Source organism: Dromaius novaehollandiae, unplaced genomic scaffold (assembly GCF_036370855.1).
Source record: "Dromaius novaehollandiae isolate bDroNov1 unplaced genomic scaffold, bDroNov1.hap1 HAP1_SCAFFOLD_27, whole genome shotgun sequence".
Classification (NCBI taxonomy): domain Eukaryota; kingdom Metazoa; phylum Chordata; class Aves; order Casuariiformes; family Dromaiidae; genus Dromaius; species Dromaius novaehollandiae.
The window spans coordinates 6,448,806-6,467,670 of NW_026991415.1; the positions used below are offsets into that span (position 1 = coordinate 6,448,806).

Here is an 18,865-nt window from a genome sequence, read left to right on the forward strand (position 1 = left end):
AGACATCCCCTTTTGGGCAAAGCACTACCCCAAACACTTTTGCCCCTCAGGATTCTCTGGTAATGGAAAAAGCCAAGGATTTCTATCCCTGCAATAGATGTGCCCCACGTGTGGTGAGTAAGCCCCTCTACTACAGCCCTTCTCCTGCAGCATGGGTTGTGAAGAGGTTGCAGACCCCTTCCCCATTATGAGTAGGTTTAATCGGAGAGAGGATGTGGACACAGAGCTTGCCTGTATCCCCTGCCCCACAACCTTTATTGTGGCTGCAAGTGTGGTGCAGGTGGTAAACTGATGTGAGGATAGGCTCTGTCTTAGTGGAACGAAGGCCTCTGCAATGGCTTCTGTAAGCCCTGCCTTCATGTGCCTATTTTCCTCCCTTGCACCGAGTGGGAGCTGGTGGTGACTGATTTGGATACAGACACCTCTGCTCGGAAGGGTGAAAGAGGAGGAGACGAATTCCTCCCAGGGTTCTTCTCTTCCAGAGGCTGATGGGCTGGATGCTAATGTCATCTCTCCCTGCAGGACATGGAGAGTATTCCCACAGGATCACTGCTTGAAATCCCTCTCACTCAGCTTAGAACATCCATCCCCAGAAACTGACCCCCCGACCCCACCTCCAACTAGTTGTTGCTGTTTGCTCTTTCCATGTACCCAGTGTGGAAGAGCACATGGTGAGAGCTAAGGAACGGAAGTTACAGATGAGTTTCAGATATGAAAAGTCAATTTTGTTGTGAAGTCATACTTGTGGTTTGGCTGGGTACCAGGGCTACACTTGTGTGCACACCCTGAGCACTTTGGTCATTAGCTCCTTGCCTGGCCCGAGAATTTCCTGGCCAGTCATCTGCACAGATGAGAGAATAGGTTGTCATGAGACAATGGACCACCTTGAAACTAGGTGATTGACTGGACCTAGGTAACCAAATATTTGCCTGAGAGTTATGGCAGCCCTGCAGGTGGGAATTTCTGAAGGTTCTAGAAATCCGCCCCATGGCAAATCCTGCTGTGTCTAGTCCATTTTGTATGCCAAAATGTGTTGATAAACATCCTGGGTGGGGTGTCCTTGCTGCAAGAGTGGTCAGCTTGTGCATAGCTAAGACATTTGTAAATAGTCAAATAAAAAGTGTCCCTGCAGTAACTGTCACATACTCTGCAGTTAAGGTGTATCAAGAGCAATGAATTATGCCTGTGCTGGGTGGTCATGTGGGTCCCCAGCCAACTGGAGTAGAACTGAGCCAACCAGGGGTTCAGGAGTCTCACCTAATTCCGCTGACAGCACTGCAAGGACACTTTGTCACTGCACAATGACTGACCATCCTGTTTTGATTCTGAGTGTGTGTGTAACAAGCAGGGCTGACTCCTCTGGAGCCCATGGACAAAGGACCCTGTTCCCCATGGCAGACTCCGAAAGCACAGACTAGAGCACAAGTAGAGGAGGTGAAGGAAGGTCCTCCAGATAAGGAGAAAGGACATGTGGGGAGTTGCTCTGAGAAATGCTGTGTGTTTTGCTCAAAGTCAGTCCTAACTTGTCAATATCGTTTCTCCCTTGGACAGTCCCCCAAAGCCCAGAGGAAGCAAATGTCCAACAGCAGCTCCTTCAACGAGTTCCTCCTCCTCGCATTTGCAGACACACGGGAGCTGCAGCTCTTGCACTTCTCACTCTTCCTGGGCATCTACCTGGCTGCCCTCCTGGGCAATGGCCTCATCATCACAGCCGTAGCCGGCAACCACTGCCTCCACACCCCCATGTACTTCTTCCTCCTCAACCTCTCCATCCTCAATGTCGGCTCCATCTCCACCACTGTGCCCAAATCCATGGCCAATTCCCTGTGGGACACCAGGGCCATTTCCTACTCAGGATGTGCTGCCCAAGTCTTTGTCTTCTTTATGTCAGCAGAATATTTCCTTCTTACCATCATGGCATATGACCGCTACAATGCCATCTGCAGACCCCTGCACTACGGGACCATCATGGGCAGCAGAGCCTGTGTCAAAATGGCAACAGCTGCCTGGGCCAGTGGCTTTCTCAATGCTCTCCTGCACACTGCAAACACATTTTCAATACCACTCTGCCAAGGCAACACAGTGGACCAGTTCTTCTGTGAAATCCCCCAGATCCTCAAGCTCTCCTGCTCAGACTCCTACCTCAGGGAAGCTGGGGTCATTGTGGTTAGTACCTGTTTAGCCTTTGGGTGTTTTGTTTTCATTGTGGTGTCCTATGTGCAGATCTTCACTGCTGTGCTGAGGATCCCCTCTGAGCAGGGCCGGCACAAAGCCTTTTCCACGTGCCTCCCGCACCTGGCCGTGGTCTCCTTGTTTGTCAGCACTGGCATCTTTGCCTACCTGAAGCCCCCCTCCATCTCCTCTCCAGCTCCAGATCTGGTGGTGGCTGTTCTGTACTCAGTGGTGCCTCCAGCAGTGAATCCCCTCATCTACAGCATGAGGAACAAGGAGCTCCAGGAGGCACTGAGGAAACTGATTCAACTGGTATTACTTCAGCAGCAATAAGCTGCTCATCCTTCTTTTTAAGTGACTTGAATTTATCTCAGACAACTCTTGTGCTTTGGGCATTGTATTTGTGATAATCATGTTTGTACAGAATTATTTAAATTCATCCCACCTCTCCACAGGCACAAACCCAGCTTTCTGACCCAATGGCCTTCTGTGAATGTGTCTGTCACTGTGTCAGAGCTGGCCTGGTTCTAATAAAAGGCTGTTTCCTCAGTGCTGTGCTTGAAAGTTGGTTTCTTCTTCCAAAACTGGAGCCAAGAATTCACTCATGGGCTTTCACCATGAAAAGGACTGTTGCTTTCTGGAGGGTCTCTATGGGCTCAAGGTGATGCGCTCATGGGGTGCTGTGTTAGGGAATGAGGGCTGCATTCAGCTCTCACTTGTGGGTGCCCAGTGCTCCTGGAGGTGATGAATGGTCAAGCGGTGTCTGCCTGGGACTGTCTGCCCTATGGCAGGGCTGGTGACAAATGCCCACAGTGGGGACCCTGCAGGCAGAGGGAAGGGAGCCTGGAGAGTGATTCCTGTCACATTCAATGGAAAACCCTGGGCTGGATCTCGGGACACACCTGAACACAGCCTGAGCCATCTGAAATGCCCTGTGATTGCTCAGAGCATCATCCGCAGCCACAGACCCCTTGGTAGGGGGTTGTCAGGTGCAATGATGCCCGTCCAGCTGGGTCTGTCAACCACCACGGCCGGTGCAGTCACCATGTGGCCCTGGGGCACCACAGCCCTCTGGAATGCAGAGCAGCACCACTATATCAGGGCCCTGTGGAGAGCATGGAGGAGACTCCAGGCAGGCCAGCACTGATGCACTCCCCGGGGAAAGGTTTTCTGTGGAGCAGGGACCTCCCTGGAGAAGAGGAAAGGAGCAATTGTGTGCTTGCAAGGAGGAATAAGTGAGAAAGAGAAATCTCTTTCTGTGCCCTTGGGGCAGCCGGGGCTGCCTGAGGAGCCCCTGCCAGGTCAGGGAGTCTTGTGCTGTCCTGGAGAAAGGGGTTGGCATGGGGGGCTGCAGGCAGCCTGGGGATGAAGAATCTCCTGGACACAGGAAAAGGGACACAGAGTGTCACTGACCTCTGTCCGCTTGTGTCACTGTCCTCTATCTCTCTCTCACTGGGGCCAATTCCAGCTTGGAGGCTGATGGGGTGGCTGACACACACACCGTGCCCCTGGAGATGCTGTGCCCACAGAGATGGCTGGGGCTGTGGTGTGAGTGCCCTGAGCTCTGCAGCACCCTGTGGCAGACAAGGTCCAGAAACTGTGGAGGCTGCCAAAGCAGGAGGGCTTGGGCGGGGCGGGGGTGGGGGGCACCGAAGGCTGTCGCGGGGACTGTGCCAGGGAGATGTTTCCCTACCCTTGAATGCACCCTGCCCTGTGCGGTGCCTGCACAGCGGGGTCACTGGGGCATCTTGAGGGCAGTGGGCCTGCGCAAGTGCAGGGATGGGGTGCAGATGGAGACCACAACACTCCTCACTGCTCCACTGCAACTGAGAAACTCCCAGGGGAGCTCTCCCAGGCCTGGCCCACGAGTGCTTGTTCTTGCTCCAGCTGTGCTGCAGCAGACGCCAAGGACCACGAGGTCCCTCGACAAAGCTGTGCTCCTTGGGGAGCTGCCCTGAGCACCACAACAGGCAGAGCATGCTCCCTGTACATCCCTGTCCTGCTGGGAGGGTGGCACAGGCACCAGGGACATGGCCTGTTTCTGCATGGGCTCAGTGCGGGAGTAAGGCCTGTGAAGTGAATGCGACAGCCACTGCTGCTGAAACACCGGCCATGACCCCTCACTGTAGCCCCCACTGCCCCCTGCCCCTGCCGACCTGCCCCTGCCAACCTGCCACCACCCCCGTGCTGCCTCGTTCTCTGACCCTCTTCTCCACACCGCAGGGACCAGTGATGCAGCAGGCGCTGGCACAGCCCCACAGCCGCTGCCCGGCCCCTGGCCCACCCCTCCTGCCTGCCAAACATCACATCCATCTTCAAGAAGGACAGGAAAGAGGATCTGGGGAGTGATGGGCTGGTCAGCGTCACCTCAGTCCCTGGGAAGCAAATCTTCCTGGAGCTGGTTCCAGCCACATGAAGGGGTCGAGAACAGCCAGCATGAAGTCATTGAGGGCAAATTGTGCCTGGCCAACCTGACTGCCTTCTGTGATGGGACGACTGGCTGTGTGGACAAGGGGAGTGCAGTGCATGCACTCCTTGAATGTAGGAAGGCCATTGACATGGTCTTCCATAACATCTTTGTAGCCAAACTGGGGAGAGGTGGGATGGAGGAGTAAGCAATGGAGGGTGTGGGAAATGAGCTGGAGGCTGCCTGGCTCAAAGGGTGGAGAACAGTGGTACAAAGCGCGAGGAGCCTTGAAAGACTTGGGGATTTGGCTGACAGAAACTTCATGACATTGTACAAGGAGAAATGGCAGGTGCTGTATTGGGGGGCAGAACAGCCTGTGAATCTGGACAGGCTGGGACTTGACGGGTAGAGGAGTGACCCTGAGGAGAAGGACCTGGATGGTGCAAGGGATGCCACATGAGCCAGTGCTGCGTGCTCGCCATAAATCAGGCCGGCTGCATACGGGGCTGCATTAGGAAGTGAGCGGCCACCCAGACAAGGTGAATTATTATCCCCCTTGTCTCAGCACTGGTGTGGCCACATCTAGAACAGGGTGTCCCAGTGTGGGATGCCCTGTGCTGGAGGAATGGGGAGGAACTGGAGAGGGTCCAGAGGAGGTCTGCCAAGATAAGGTTGGAGTCTAAAGGACAAGGCCTTTATGGAGAGGCTGAAGGACCGGGGCTTGTTCAGCCTGATGAAGGGGAGGCTGAGGGCAGTAGCGTAGGAGCCTGTGACTGCTTGAAGGGTGGTTTCAGAGATGATGGAGCTTTTCTTGGTAGTGGGAAACAGCATGAGAAGGGGAAAGAGCCACAAGCTGCAGCTTGTGGGGTTCAGCTGTGACATTAGGAAAAGGAAATGTCACTTGAAGGGTAGTGCTGTGGTGCCACAGGTCATGCACAGGCAGTCTGTGATCAGCCCCTTGCTTTGTATTTCAAGGAAAAGTAAGTGAGGACAGAGAGACACCAGTAAAGGTAGGGAGATCCTGGGGTGAGAGCAAGGTAGGGAAGCAGGTTAGGTGTCTACAGACTGTGGGGAAAGAGGCACAGGCCTGGGACAGTGTAAGACAGCCTGTGGTGGAGACAACCAAGGGCACTGCCAAGGCTCAGAGCCTCCAAAGGTCTTTGCCCTCTTGGCTATGGCTGTTGTCTCTGCCACCGAGGCCTCTGACAAGATGCTGTTTCTTTAAAGCACTGTGGCCTCCTTGTCCACAGGGAGCCCAGGAGGTGCCATGTCATTGTCCTGTGCTCAGCGTTGCACACCCCCACCCTTACACTGCCCCCAGGAAGAGCCCTGAGAGTGATGTCTGAAAGGAGTCCCTAACCATCTAGCCACACTCCTGTTTCCTTCCCTGCACGGTAAATGAAGTGCTACTCCATTTGAGGTGACAACAGGGAGGAGGCTGATCTCCCCCAATGCCAGGCCATTTTAGTGCACATGTCTATGTCTAATGCAAGTGTCTGGACCTCCCTTTCTAGTCAAGGGAGAGAAATAAGTTGTCTCACTGAGAGGTCTGGAGATGCTTCTCCGGGTGACCAGCTAATGCTCCAGAAAGGTTCCTGTAGGTCCTGGGTCACATTTCCCAGCTCCACATGGGAGCACAGCCACCCCAGGGCATCTCAGGCAGCAATAGCCTCTATATGTAGGCAGATGAATAAGGGCCTGAACACCAACTTTTAGTCATAAGGTAATACCTATTTGAAAGATAACTCTATGGAAGAGCTGAAAAAAATCCTCATCTCCACAATTCAATTTTTTTTTAATCAATTGGAATGGATTTCTTATTTCTTTCTGTATTATTTATTTTACATTTATATAGAGTTATTCATTCCTGATACATTTCCTACCAGCACTGCGCATGGAGAAACTTTGTTCTGAGGAACGACTGCATTCAAATAGACGTACTGCCTATCTCTTCTTCTGCCTCTCTGTCCTTTCTTCTGCATCTGCAGAGGATGGGGAGAGGCAGGCAAAGGGGACATGGCTGCAGTGTTGATTGTGAGGTCACTGCCACTGCAGCTGCCTGATTGGCCCTCGCAGATGTGCTCACCAGCAGGCATTGTGATGTCACCCAGCACCTCAGAGAGCCCACCCAGCAGCAGTGACAGCCCTGGGGAGGGGAGGGGGTGACGCAGGTGACAGGGACCCATCTGGGTGCTGATTGTGAGGGCACCTCTGCTGCAGCCACCCCACCAGCCCGCGGCCGGCAGGCAGGCAGGCAGGGCTCATGGCCACCCTGCTCAGGACTAGCCCTCTGCAGCCGACCTGCCACCGAGCAGCACACAGCTCCTCGCCTAGATCTCCTCCGAGCCCAGGGTGCTGCTCCTGCAGCCCAGGGACAGCACAGGCAGGATCTGGAAGGTTCAGCTCAGTGGCAGCTCAGTGTGCCCAAAGTTTTGCATGATGTATTATTACCAGTCACAGGGTTTTTATAGTGTGATACCAAGAAGGAGTCACACTGTGTGCTATAATGTACAGTTTGATGATGGGTGGGTGAGTTTAACTGTGCAAGGCCTGCTGGGACACGCCTGGACCACACTAGAAGGAACTGAACCTCACTTGTTTTTTTCCCCACACCTCAATGCCAAGAGGGGACCTTTGTCCAAATTAGCCTCAGAACCACACTTGGGATCTCATCTCAGAGGGGGTTCACCTCTAGAGAAGAGTCCAGGAGTGAGCTAATAGCCAGGCTGTGCCTGGGTTGATCAGGCTCCCAGAGGCCGAGAGGATGAAGGAGCCAGGTGAGTTCATGGTGCTGCAAGGATGAATTACCCTGGATGAGGGTTGAGACCCTCTGTCAGCTGTAAGAGAAGCCTGTATGAGCAAGAGTGGACTGATTTCCCAGTGGTGGTTGTCTGAAATGAGGGGAGACAAATCCCAGCAGAAGAGCCCCTGTGGCATGGGAGCAAGCCAACAGGAAAAAACCCTCCCTGCTGTCCTCTGGATGAACACAGGGCATGAGCTTAACAGTCGTGGGTGGGATTCAGCTTCCCGATTGCAAAACGTCCATATCTGAGCTTCAGGAAAAAAAGACTGGAGAGGATGGAACCACCTACTTCGAGGTGCAAACCGCACAGGCAGAAAATCACACCCCAGATACTGAGACACAAGTCACCTCACAGACTGCTGCTCCTTGCCCATCCCTTGCAGAGACAGAAGTGACCTCAGTGTCACCTTCGTGGCCATGTGCCTCAGATTGGCCTTTGAGCTTTGGAGCCTATCAGCCCCTCAGAAATCAGTGCTCTCATCATCACCTTCCAACCCTATATGCCTGCTGCTGGCAGGTCAGCTTCTCAGAGGGACATGACCCAGCTATGTGCCTGCTGCTGACCTATCAGGCACTCAGGCAGAAGTGACCTCACAGACAGTTTCCAACTCATGTACTCGCTCCTGGCCCATCACCTGCAGAGATAGAAGTGACTTCACAGTCCCCTGCATGCTCTTGTACCTCCCAAGGGCCTACAAGCTTCTGAGACAATCTTCTCCCACAATACAGCCATGATACCACAGCTGTCTGCACTGCCACTCAGAGGGACCTCGGCAGGCTGGAGAAATGGGCACAGAGGAACCTCATGAAGCTCCACAAAGGGAAATGCAATATCTTGCACGTGAGAAAGAGTAACCCAGGACACACTGGGTGCTGACCATCTGGAAAGCAGCTTTGCAGAGAGGGACGTGGGGGTGCTGGTAGACAACATGAAGCAGCATGAGGCAGCAACATGTCCTCGTGGACAAAAAAGCCAATGGTTTCCTGGGCTGCACTGGAAGAGTGTTGCCAGCAGGGCGAGGGCTCTGTGCCTGCAGGCTCTGTGTCAGCAGGCTCTGTGCCTGCTGTCTAATAAGGTCCTCAGGCACAAGTGACCTCAGAAGCACATGCCATGCTTTGAGCCTGCTGCTTGCCTATCACATTCTCCAGCACAACTGACCTCACAATTACCTTCAGCATGAGCCACAGGCTGACCTGTCAGCTGCTCAGAAAGAAGTCACCTCACAATCATCTGTCCAGCCCAGGTGCCTGCTGCAGGCCCTTCTGCTTCTCTGATGGACACGACCCAGCTATTTGCCTGCTGCTATCCAGTCAGGTACTACGGCAGAGGTGACTTCACAATCAACATCCAAGCCATGTGCCTCCTGATGGCCTATCAAGAGCTGATACTGCAGTGACCTCACAGTCACCTTCACTGCCATGTACTTGGTACTGGCCTATCAGCTGCTACACCTTAAGTGACTGCACAATGAACATCCAAGCTGTGTACTTGCTGCTGGCCTCTAAGCTGCACAGACAGAGGTGACCTCACAGGCACTTCCACACCCCGGTGCCTGCTGCTGGACCATCATCTTCGGAGACAGAAGTGACATCACTGTCATCTTCACAGCCAGGGTCCTCCTAGTAGCTTAGGAACTTCCAAGACATAATTCACCTCATCATAACTTTGCCACCCATCAGCCTCTTAGTGGCCCATCAGCTGACCAGGTACAAAGAACCTCACAAACAACATCCAAGCCCACGCACCAGCTGCCGGCCTTTCAGCTTCCTGATGGACGTGACCCAGCTCTGTGCCTGCTGCTATCCAGTCAGGTACTTGGGCAGAAGGCACTTAACAATCAACATCCAAGTCATGTGCCTGCTGCTGGCCAATCACCTGCAGAGACAGGAGTGACCACAAAACCTACATGCTAGCCCTGTGCCTGCTGGTGGCCTATCAGGTACTCAGGCAGACATGACCTCACAGCCACTAACACCACACAGGAGTCAAGTGCTGGCCTATCAGCTAAGCACATACTTGCATCTCTGTGTTGCTGTAGAGTGCTGTAGAGTGACATCGTGACAGCAGAGATTCACATCATCCCCTCACCATGCTCACAGGGCAGCCAAACACCCCTCAGGGACCAGGTACTACACCAAAAACTCAGCACCTCCACCTAGCCTATCGCGTATTGGTGCAATGGTTACCTCACAGTCCAGTTCAAAGCCGAATGCCTGGAGCTGCCCTCAAAGTGTCCGAGACACAAATGACCTCACAAGCGCAAATGGCAGCAATATGATGTCTGCTTGGCACAAGTGACCTCACTATCAGCCTTGAAGCCGTGGGCTAGCTGCTCGCCTGTAACACACTCAGGAAAACGTGAGCTCACAAGCACAGAGAGCAGCTGTGTCCCTGCTGCTGGCCTCTGAGGTTCTCAGGAAGAAGTGACCTCACAGTCTGCCCCAAAGCCATGGTCCTACTGTTGGCCTATTACGTCCTGAGGCAGAAGGGAGCTCAGAAGGACAACATCGCAGTATTCCTGCAGCCTGCCTCTCTGGCAGCATTGAGACACGAGGGACCTCACCAGCATCACCAAAGCTATGTGTGTTCCTCAGAAGCACAACTTACCTCACAAGCACAAACGGCATCGATGTGCCTGCTGCTGGCCTAGTTGGTACTGAGTCAAAAGTGACTGGAGAAGTGCAAACCTTTAAAGAGGAGAAGCTCACCTGGGCCACTCGCATGGCCCTTGAGTACGCTGTGATCACTCTGTACAGAACAGTCTTCTGCAAATGGCTTCCATCTCCTGGCAGGTTTCTCTCCAGATCATGGCACATCTCCACTCTGTCACCCTGGGCACAAATCACAAAAGGCAATGATTGGTCTTGCTTTTCCTTTAGTACCATCGTCCGAGCTGTGAGCCTTTGCACTGGAGGACCTACACAATGACAGCAGGAGGCCACTGCCATTTCTAGTGCCGAGGTACAGAGATCAGCTGAGGGAGCAGCTACACTGGAAAGGGTCCCTGACACTGTCAGACCAACTCAGCACTGCATGAGGCATCACCCTGACACCAGACCTCGGCTGTGCCAGCTAGTCTGCAAACACACTGTCCCTGCCACACAGAGCTGGCCCTTCTGCTAGATACAACCAAGTGCCAGCAAGAAGAGATGGATGCAGGACCCTCACTGCTTGCGCACTCCCCAGGCACTGCCCTGCTCACTGCCTTCCCCTGGCTCCTCAACCAACACACACAGTGAAGCTCTTGTGGTAACACCAGGAGGTGGCCAAGGCACTCCAGGCTCACAAGGCAGGTGCGAATGGTCAGCACAAGCTCAGTGACAGAGCTGGCTCCTTGGGTGATGCTGCTCTTTTCAGAGGGAAGCAGGCTGCTTTCTTTGGGCAGAGCAGGCTGCTGCTTTCCACCCCCATCCCCTCGGGATCCTCCAGCTAGGGATGGGACATTTTGTTTAGTAATACAAAAGTTACAGATCACTGTAGAAACCTTTGAGAGTGCTGAAGGCCTCCTGAGTCCAAAGTAACCTTGGTTCCCTGCCTTTAGTTCCTTGGACAAGGAGCCCCTGTGAAGGGAAAAAGGGTGCAGAGGCTTTGACATGAGGCCCAAGCAAGGAGACAGCCCCAGACTGGAGCTCTGCTCAAATGCCAGCTGTCCTGGCTGCCACGGGCAACCTGGCCCTGGGCACAGCTTCACCCCTCACAGAGCCAGGAGCCCAAGATCTGTGAGACTTCCTCACTTCAAGCTGAGCAGGCTTTGGAGCATGCAGACAAAGGCACTCAAGAGATGCTGACATTTAATTATAAGGATCTTGGACTCATCTTATGTGGCACCACAACCTTCTAGGAAAAGGAGGGGGCACAATGGCATTTGCTGAGCAGGCTGGCAGTAACAGCATTTGTGGGACATGGAATTTGCAGCACAGCAGAGGTAGCAGGAGGTGAACCCACACCCCAAGTCACCCATGGAAGCCAGGTGCATTTATGGAAGCCTTCGCATCCATGCATAGCCTCATCTCATTCACTTGCAGCTGCTTTCACAGAGGGCTCAAGACATTGGCAAAGGTGTTGACAGGTACAGGGACACACCCTGGCATCCTGCCTCCATCCTCAGGGGCTCTAGGCCTGCACCGGGAACCTACCTGAGTGGAGCAACCTAGAAAGAAAGAAAGAATCCGAGTGTTACTGTCAGTTCTGCTGGCCTTGCAGAGTTGCAACAGTCAGGGGCAAATGTCTCCCCTCTCTGCTGGGGCTGTATTTGTGAGAGCACAGCCAGTAGGGCAACCGAGATGTTCTAGCCTTCTTTTTGGCACAGGGGAGACCATGTCTGTATACCGGCTCCCATTTGGGCTCTCCCATTCTGCAAAGGCACTAACACACGGGAGGGAATCCAGCACAGGGACACCAAGATGGTCCGGCCTGGAGCATGGGGCATACAAGGAGAGGGTGGGAGAGCTGGGTTTGTTCAGCCTAGACAAGAGAAGGCCAAGGGGCATCTTCATGCTGTGCACAGCTACCTTATGGAGGTCATGGAGAAGATTTTCTTGGAGGTGCACGCTAATAGCATGAGAGGCAACAGGGACAAATTGGACAATGGGAAATTCTTCTTAGATGTTAAGAACAACCCTTTTTCTCCATGAGGGTGGCAAAACTGTGGCACAGGGATCCAGAGAGGTTCTCAGATCTCCATCCCCAGAGAAAATCAAAACTTCACTGAAAAAGGCCTAAAGATACGTCCTCTACTGGGACCTGCCTTGAGCAGGGCATTAGATCCCTACCGCCAGATGTCTCTCCCATTGCAGGCTCAAGGAATCTCCTATTCTGAGACTCTTGCCAAAGAGACTTTCCAGTGGCTTTGGTCAGCGGTGGAGGTGGCAGCCCCAAGGACAGGTGTCTCAGAGCCACCCATTGCCCTGAGAGGCCTAACTTCTTCTGAGCTGGCATCTGCCCTGTCTGCAACGGTCTGGGGAGGCACAACGTGCAGAAATGCCTCTGACTGCTTTGATTAACTACCCATCCCTCAGATGGATCGGAATGGATTAGGGTCTGAGATGGATGCAATGAGGGTCCAGCCTCAACAGAAAGCCTTCAAGGAGTGAGAGGAGAACTTTCTTCAGCAGAGTCAGTAAAATCCCAAAGACTCATGGAAGCATCAAGACCATCAGAAACTGCAAGCCTGAACCTCAGCTGACAGAAACCACCAAACTATGAGCATCCCTGGCTCACACCAGGATGCTCCATGGAGGGAACACAGTCACCAACAGTCCTCACCCAGGTCTCCCAGAAGGACTCCGTGATGGCAGGCTGGGCTCTGGGAGCAGCGCACTGCTCTCTCCAGCCACCTCCTCCCATGCTCAGCAGCACAACACTGGGGCCACCACCCAGCTCCACCACAGGGCACCCCGCACTGTGACACACCACTACCCCTGCACCTCACAGAGGGTTGGCAGCCAACATGCGCCTCTGCATCAGTGATGCACAGGGCACAGCACCACACATGACAGCAGACAGGGCACCCCCAAGCACCCCAGAACACAGAAAGCCCAACTCTCCAGCCCTTCAATTCCCTTCCAGTCCTCTAAGGCCTTGCAACAGGCCCTGCCTCTGAACAGCCACTCACAGCCCGGGGCCTGCTCACTTCCCACCTCCAGGAAGCAGAGCAGAAGGGCTCTCACAGGGGCTGATCAGGCAGCTCTTGCCTCTCGCTTGTGCCTCAACTTCTCTGAAAGCCTCTCAGAGCTACTCAGAAATGCCGTTTTCAGAACAAAAGAGACCCCGGGAAGGGCCCCTCGCGAGGACACCAGCAGCCTGCTCACACTTTGCCCAGCAGCTCCCAAACGCAGCTCTGAGCAGCACCTGGGGGCTGCGGTGGCAGCAGCAGCTCAGGGAAAGGCTGGACAAGGGGTCTGCGACCCAGGGCAGGGGCAAAGCTTCCTGCCCCCAAACCCCCCCAGCCGCCCCGGCCCAGCTGCTCAGGGGCAGCCAGCACGTCTGGCTCGCAGGGCAGCTGCCCCGGGGCCAGGGCACTTTGTCCCGCGCTCCCGGCCCCACCAGCCCCTGCTGCAGCTCCGGGAGGAAAGCAGCCCCGGGGCAGCACCGCTGCCCCCACCCTGGCAGGAGGGCACCCGCCGCCATCGGGACGCGCCCGCAGCCCCGCCAGCCCCACTCACACCCACTCTCACCCGCCCCCTCGCTCCTGCTTTGATTCCACCCCGCTTCCAGGTCGGGGGTTTTCCACATGCTGCAGTCCGATTGGCTGACAGAGCCATCAGTCAAGACCATCCCCGCCTTCCTCCTCACACCAGCCAATAGGAGGCAGCACTGGGATGTTGCCAGGGAAAGGCTGCAGCTTCCTGTCCTGTTAGCCGGCTCTGCCCTTCCCCTCCCCTCCCCTCTCCCATCCCCCCCCCCCCCCCCCGTGGTGGGGCGCCATGTTGTGGGTGGCAGCGCGGGGCGTGGCAGGGCCTGGGGGAAGCCCGGCGCCGTGTGCCCGGGCAGTGCGGGGCCCTGGGGCCTGGCTGCTGCCCCGCAGGGGCTTGGCTCTGCTGCAGGGGCCCCACGGGGCTCCCGGCTGCCCTGTGCCCGGGGGCCGTGCCAGGTGCAGGGGAGCAGCTTGGGGCCGGTGCTGGTGCTGGCCCTGGCGCCGGTGCGGGGTCTCTGGGCATGGCCAGGGCGCTGGAACCACAGGCAGTGTCCTCCTGCCCCCAGGCAGGGCAGGGCAGGGCAGGGCCCTCTGGCCACTGGGGCCCCGGACCCTGCCCACAACAGCCCTGGGGCTCAGCTGCCCTCGCGCTGTGCCCAGCAGGGCTGGGCCATGGCCAGACAGGGGCTGCTCTCTGCAGGGCTGGGCTTGGCCCCAGCATGTCGCTCCACAGGGCTGAGGAGCCCATGGGGGCACGGGGCAGCGATGGAGAGAGCAGCTCTGGGCCTGCCAATGGCTTAGGGCCCAGAGGTGGGCTGGGGTAGATGGCCCTGATGGACTTACCCCAGCATTGCCCACTGTGGCTTAAAGAAGAATGTTTGGGATCAGCCAGGGCTTATGGAGTGGCACTGGCACCCCCACCTGTTTCCAAGCTGCTCTCCCAAGCATGCTTTCTTCTGGCTGCAGAGGTTTGGCCCCCATTTGCAGGAGGACGGGGCTGTGACCATCTGAAGATGGCATCTCCTTGCCCAAAACATGCTCTGCCAAAATGAAGGCAGAAGAGGATCCATGGGGAAGAACAGAGGTTCTCCCAAACAAGTAGACTACTAGGATTTATTACGAGGTGAAGGTTCCATTTCCAGCAAGGGCATTTCCAGAAGGCTCTTGAGAGCCCCACAGAACTGCAGGCCACCCCAGCCTCTGGGATGCAGCACCCCTTTCCTGCCAGAGCCAGATCCCAAAGGGGGACCCACTCCCAGGGAAACCTGGCCATGGATTGCCCCCACCCCCACAGGATACTGGGGGCTTAGGGCCCAGGCCCAGGGCCTTCTTCAGTTGCACCTTGTCCTTCCTGGAGATTGGTTCAAGAAGTTTGTCAGAGGACCAATGATGCCGCAGAGTCAGCTCAGGGAGCAAATCTCTCTCCTGCCATTCCTGCATGGCCCAGCTCTGTTTCCTCCTGGCCTTGGGCACTGCAGGGTTTACTTTCTCAGTGGCAACCTCCTTTCACCATTACATTGCCACCTGCTATCCATGCCAGCATGTCACCACTTGCAGTCAAAGTCTTCGCATACATGAGGTCCTTGGTAACATGTTTCCCTGTAACAAATCTTCGATCGGTGCCACAGCTGAGGTGCTGAAGCCAACACATATGGAAAGACATGCAGCCTGGGGTGCAGGCAGGAGTAAATGGAGATACACAAGCTGTCACAGGAGTGCCACATGGTTGCAGAAACTGAGATGTGGTGGGATCACTTGCATGATGGAGTCCTTCAATGGCAGAATGCAAGTTCTTCAGGAGAGACCACCAGGGAACATCAGGAGGGAGATGCCCTATGTGTGAAGAGGCATCTTGGATGTATGGAGCTCTTGCATGGGATGGACCAAGGGAGGCAGCTCTGAAGGGCAGTGGAGCTCAGGAAAGCCAGCAGGTAATTAGGGACAGCACCTGTCAGGCACAAGAATGCTCCAAATGAACAGTTTGTAAAATTAGTAGACGTCTCTGGAGCCCAGCTTGGCTAAACAGGGAGCTCACACATGAGCTCCAAGGCAGTAAGGCAGCATACACAAAGGGGAAGAAGGGAGAGGCTGCAAAGGAGGAATTTAGAAATATTGTCCAGCAAAGTAGAGATGGTGTTCAGGAAACCAAAGGTCCCCTGGATAGAGACACGTGCAGGGGATGTGAAGGAAAGGAAGAAGAGCTGCTACTGCTTCAGTAGCAGTAAAAGAATAAACAAGGAGATGTGGGCTCCCTGCTGAAAGGGGCAGGGATTCTTGTAAAAGAGGTTATAGATAGGTCTGGGGAAGTCAAGTCCTTCCTGGCTTCCATCTTCACCAACAAGGTCTCCTGAGATGTTGTGCCTAGAATTAGGGGACCTGAGGAGAAAACCAACACACAGTGCCCAAGTCTCTAGAACTCAGCCCATAGAATTCTATGGGACTGGATGGCCGGCATCCATGGACGCTGACAGAGCAAGGCTGCTCTTTACCATCTTTGAAAGGTTGTGGCGATCAGGGGATGTCCCAATCAGCAGAAGAAGGAATACGCTGTACCCATCTTCAAAAAAGGCCAGAAGGACAACCTGGGGAGCTGCAGGCCATTCAGCCTCACTCAGATGAGGAGTGTGTCATGGAGCCAGTGCTCTCTGACCACATTTCTAGGCACATGAAGAAGGTGCCTGGGAACAGTCAGCATGGATTTACAGAAGGTAAATCACTCCTAAACCACCTGATTTCCTTCTCTGATAGAAGACCTGCTCTTGTGGAGGAGAGGACAGTAGTGGATTTGCAGTAGACATCCAGATGGGAAAAAAGCTGGTTGGATGATGGAGCTCAGAGAGTTTTCATGAATGGGTCATGTTTTACCAGGAAGCCAGGTAAAGGTGGGGTATGCAGGGGAATGCCCTGCATCCTGTCCTGTTTGAAAGGCTCATCAGCAGGGTGGAACAACATGTACAGAGACCTGACCGGCAGAGGAGTGACTGAGGAGAAGGGCCTGGACATTACAAGCACTGCCATATGAGCCAGTGATGTGTGCTCACCACAAGCAAGGCCAGCTGCATATGGGACTGCATTAGGAAGAGCATGGCCACCCAGGCAAGGACAGTTCTTATCCCCCTTAACCCAGCACTGCTGTGGCCACGTCTGGAACACTGTGTCCCAGTGTGGGCTGCCCAGTGCTGGAGGAATGGGGAGCAACTGGAGAGGGTCCAGAGGAGGTCTGCCAAGATGGGGTTGGGGGCATGAAGCACATGGCCTGTATGGAGAGGCTGAGAGACCTGGGCTGCTTTAGCCTGCTGAAGGGGAGGAGAAGACTAGTACAGTAGTTGCCTGTGACTGCTTGTGACAGGGTGTTTTCAGAGATGATGGAGCTTTTCTTGGTAGTGGAAAACAGCATGAGAAGGGGAAAGAGCCACAAACTGCATCTTGAGAATTTCCAACCGCACTTCAGGTAACAAGAATGTCACTCGTAGGGTAGTGCTGTGGTGCAACAGGACACCCAGAGGGCCTCCGTGATCAGCCCCTGGCTTTGTGTTTCAAGGAGCAGCCAGCAAGGACAGAGGGACATCAGTAGAGGTGGGGAGATCCTGCAGTGAGAGCGAGGTGGAGAAGCAGGTTGGGTGTGTACAGGCTGCAGGGAAACAGGTGCAGCTTTGGGACAGGCTAGAACAGCCTGCGGTGGAGATGACAGAGAGGAATGCCAAGGCTGAAAGCCTCCAACAGAACTCAGGTCATTGTCCTCTTTGCTATGGTGAGCATTTCTGCCATTGAGGCCTATGAGAAGCTGACGTTTCCTTACAGCACTGTGGTCTTGCTGCCTCCTCCCCTCCACAGAGCCCAGAAGGTGCCCAACTGTTGTCCTGCCCTTGGCACTGCACACCCCCACCTGTACACTGCCCCCAGGAAGAGCCCTGAGCAATGCAGGATGGAAAGGATCACCCTACCCAGGGGCTGGCTGTCAGTGCCTGGCTGCTCTGCTTGATAACACACATCAAGGTTGACTTGGCATCAGAGCCACCTGCACATTGCCTTTGCCTGCCTGCAATCAGGGCCTCCAACTTTGTGCTCTAATCAGCCCCTGGGGAGACTTTGTTGGAAATTGCCCTCAGTGGGACCCGTTAACACTCCAAGAAACTTGGGATTTGCTTCTGACTTTAACTTCTGGAGAGGTTTGTTCAGTCTCTTCTCAGCATCTGTGTTTCATGGGCTCAGCACCAAATACACCCAAGGGGTCATTAAAATGCAAAACCCCCTCAGGAGACATGCCTCTTTCCATAATTCCCTTCAGTTCTTGAAGTCTTGTGTGGCTAATTGGGAAGCTTTCAGGAGAGTATTGAAATTAGACAGATTTCAATGAGCACCTAAAAACGAAAAGATGTCTGCTTCTGAAGCTTTCTTTATTCTTCAGTTTTCAGAATAAGCGATACCCACATTCTCCAATTCATACTGATCCACTGGGTCTCCTAATCAAGTCTGGACATGTAGGACAAGCAGTATTTTTGATAGGAGACACGTATGGACAACCTTCCTCCCCAGCTCTCCAGCCCTGACAGTTCCCTCCTCAGCCACTGGGGACTTAGAGCACTCTGGTTAAAATCTAAGCTTTTTCCTCTCAAGTCTGTAGCTGAAGGTTACAGCTCATGTGCACCAATTCCCACCTGCTTTCCTTAGAGAACTAGCTGCAAACAGACACAGAAGGATCTGTCTTAATAGCAAGCAAACAAAAATGAAATTTGAAACAGCTTAATAAAAGAGACTGTCCTCAAGTGTATGTTAAGTGCAAGCTGCCTCTAGTGAGCTCCACTTCCCCCAAGAAATAACCTTCCTTGAAATGTTTTTGACAGATAGATAGGAAAAAAAAAAAGAACAAAGGAGCTGGCTAAAGAGACACTGAGACTGCTGAAAGACGAGGCAAGCTTCAGACTCCCAGAAGCTCAGAGCAGCAACTGGAGAGTTGAGAGGTATCTGAATGATAAAGAGCAAGGGGAGGAGGAAAACTGGGAAACGATGGAAAGTGCATACACAGAGAGAGTCTGATGCAAAGATGCCTTTAGAAATGACCAAATTAATCAGGACACATGCAGATATGTGAGAGATCACTGAGATTACATCCACCGCCTAATAGACAGAGCAGTGGAAACACAAGGTCAAGGACAGATCAATATTTCTTCTCCCCAGATTAAGACCCTTCCTGAAGATTTCCACTCTTTGATCTGAGCAAAACGTTGACATTAAAATTAATCACTTGAGCTGATGAAAGTGGGCTCATATCTTTGAAACACTGAAAAACAGCTCTTCAGCTTTCCAAGCAGAATTCAGGTGTCCAGCCACAAGCACCCAGTGGCA

General features: G+C 54.1%; 1 protein-coding gene across 1 annotated transcript; it reads left to right on the plus strand.

Moving 5' to 3' along the window:
* Positions 1-1,914: 1,914 nt before the first annotated feature.
* Positions 1,915-12,476, plus strand: LOC135326370 (olfactory receptor 14A16-like). The gene is made up of 2 exons (XM_064504252.1): positions 1,915-2,412; positions 12,402-12,476. The coding sequence occupies exons 1-2, from the start codon at positions 1,915-1,917 to the stop codon at positions 12,474-12,476; spliced, it is 573 nt and encodes a 190-aa protein (XP_064360322.1).
* Positions 12,477-18,865: the final 6,389 nt, after the last annotated feature.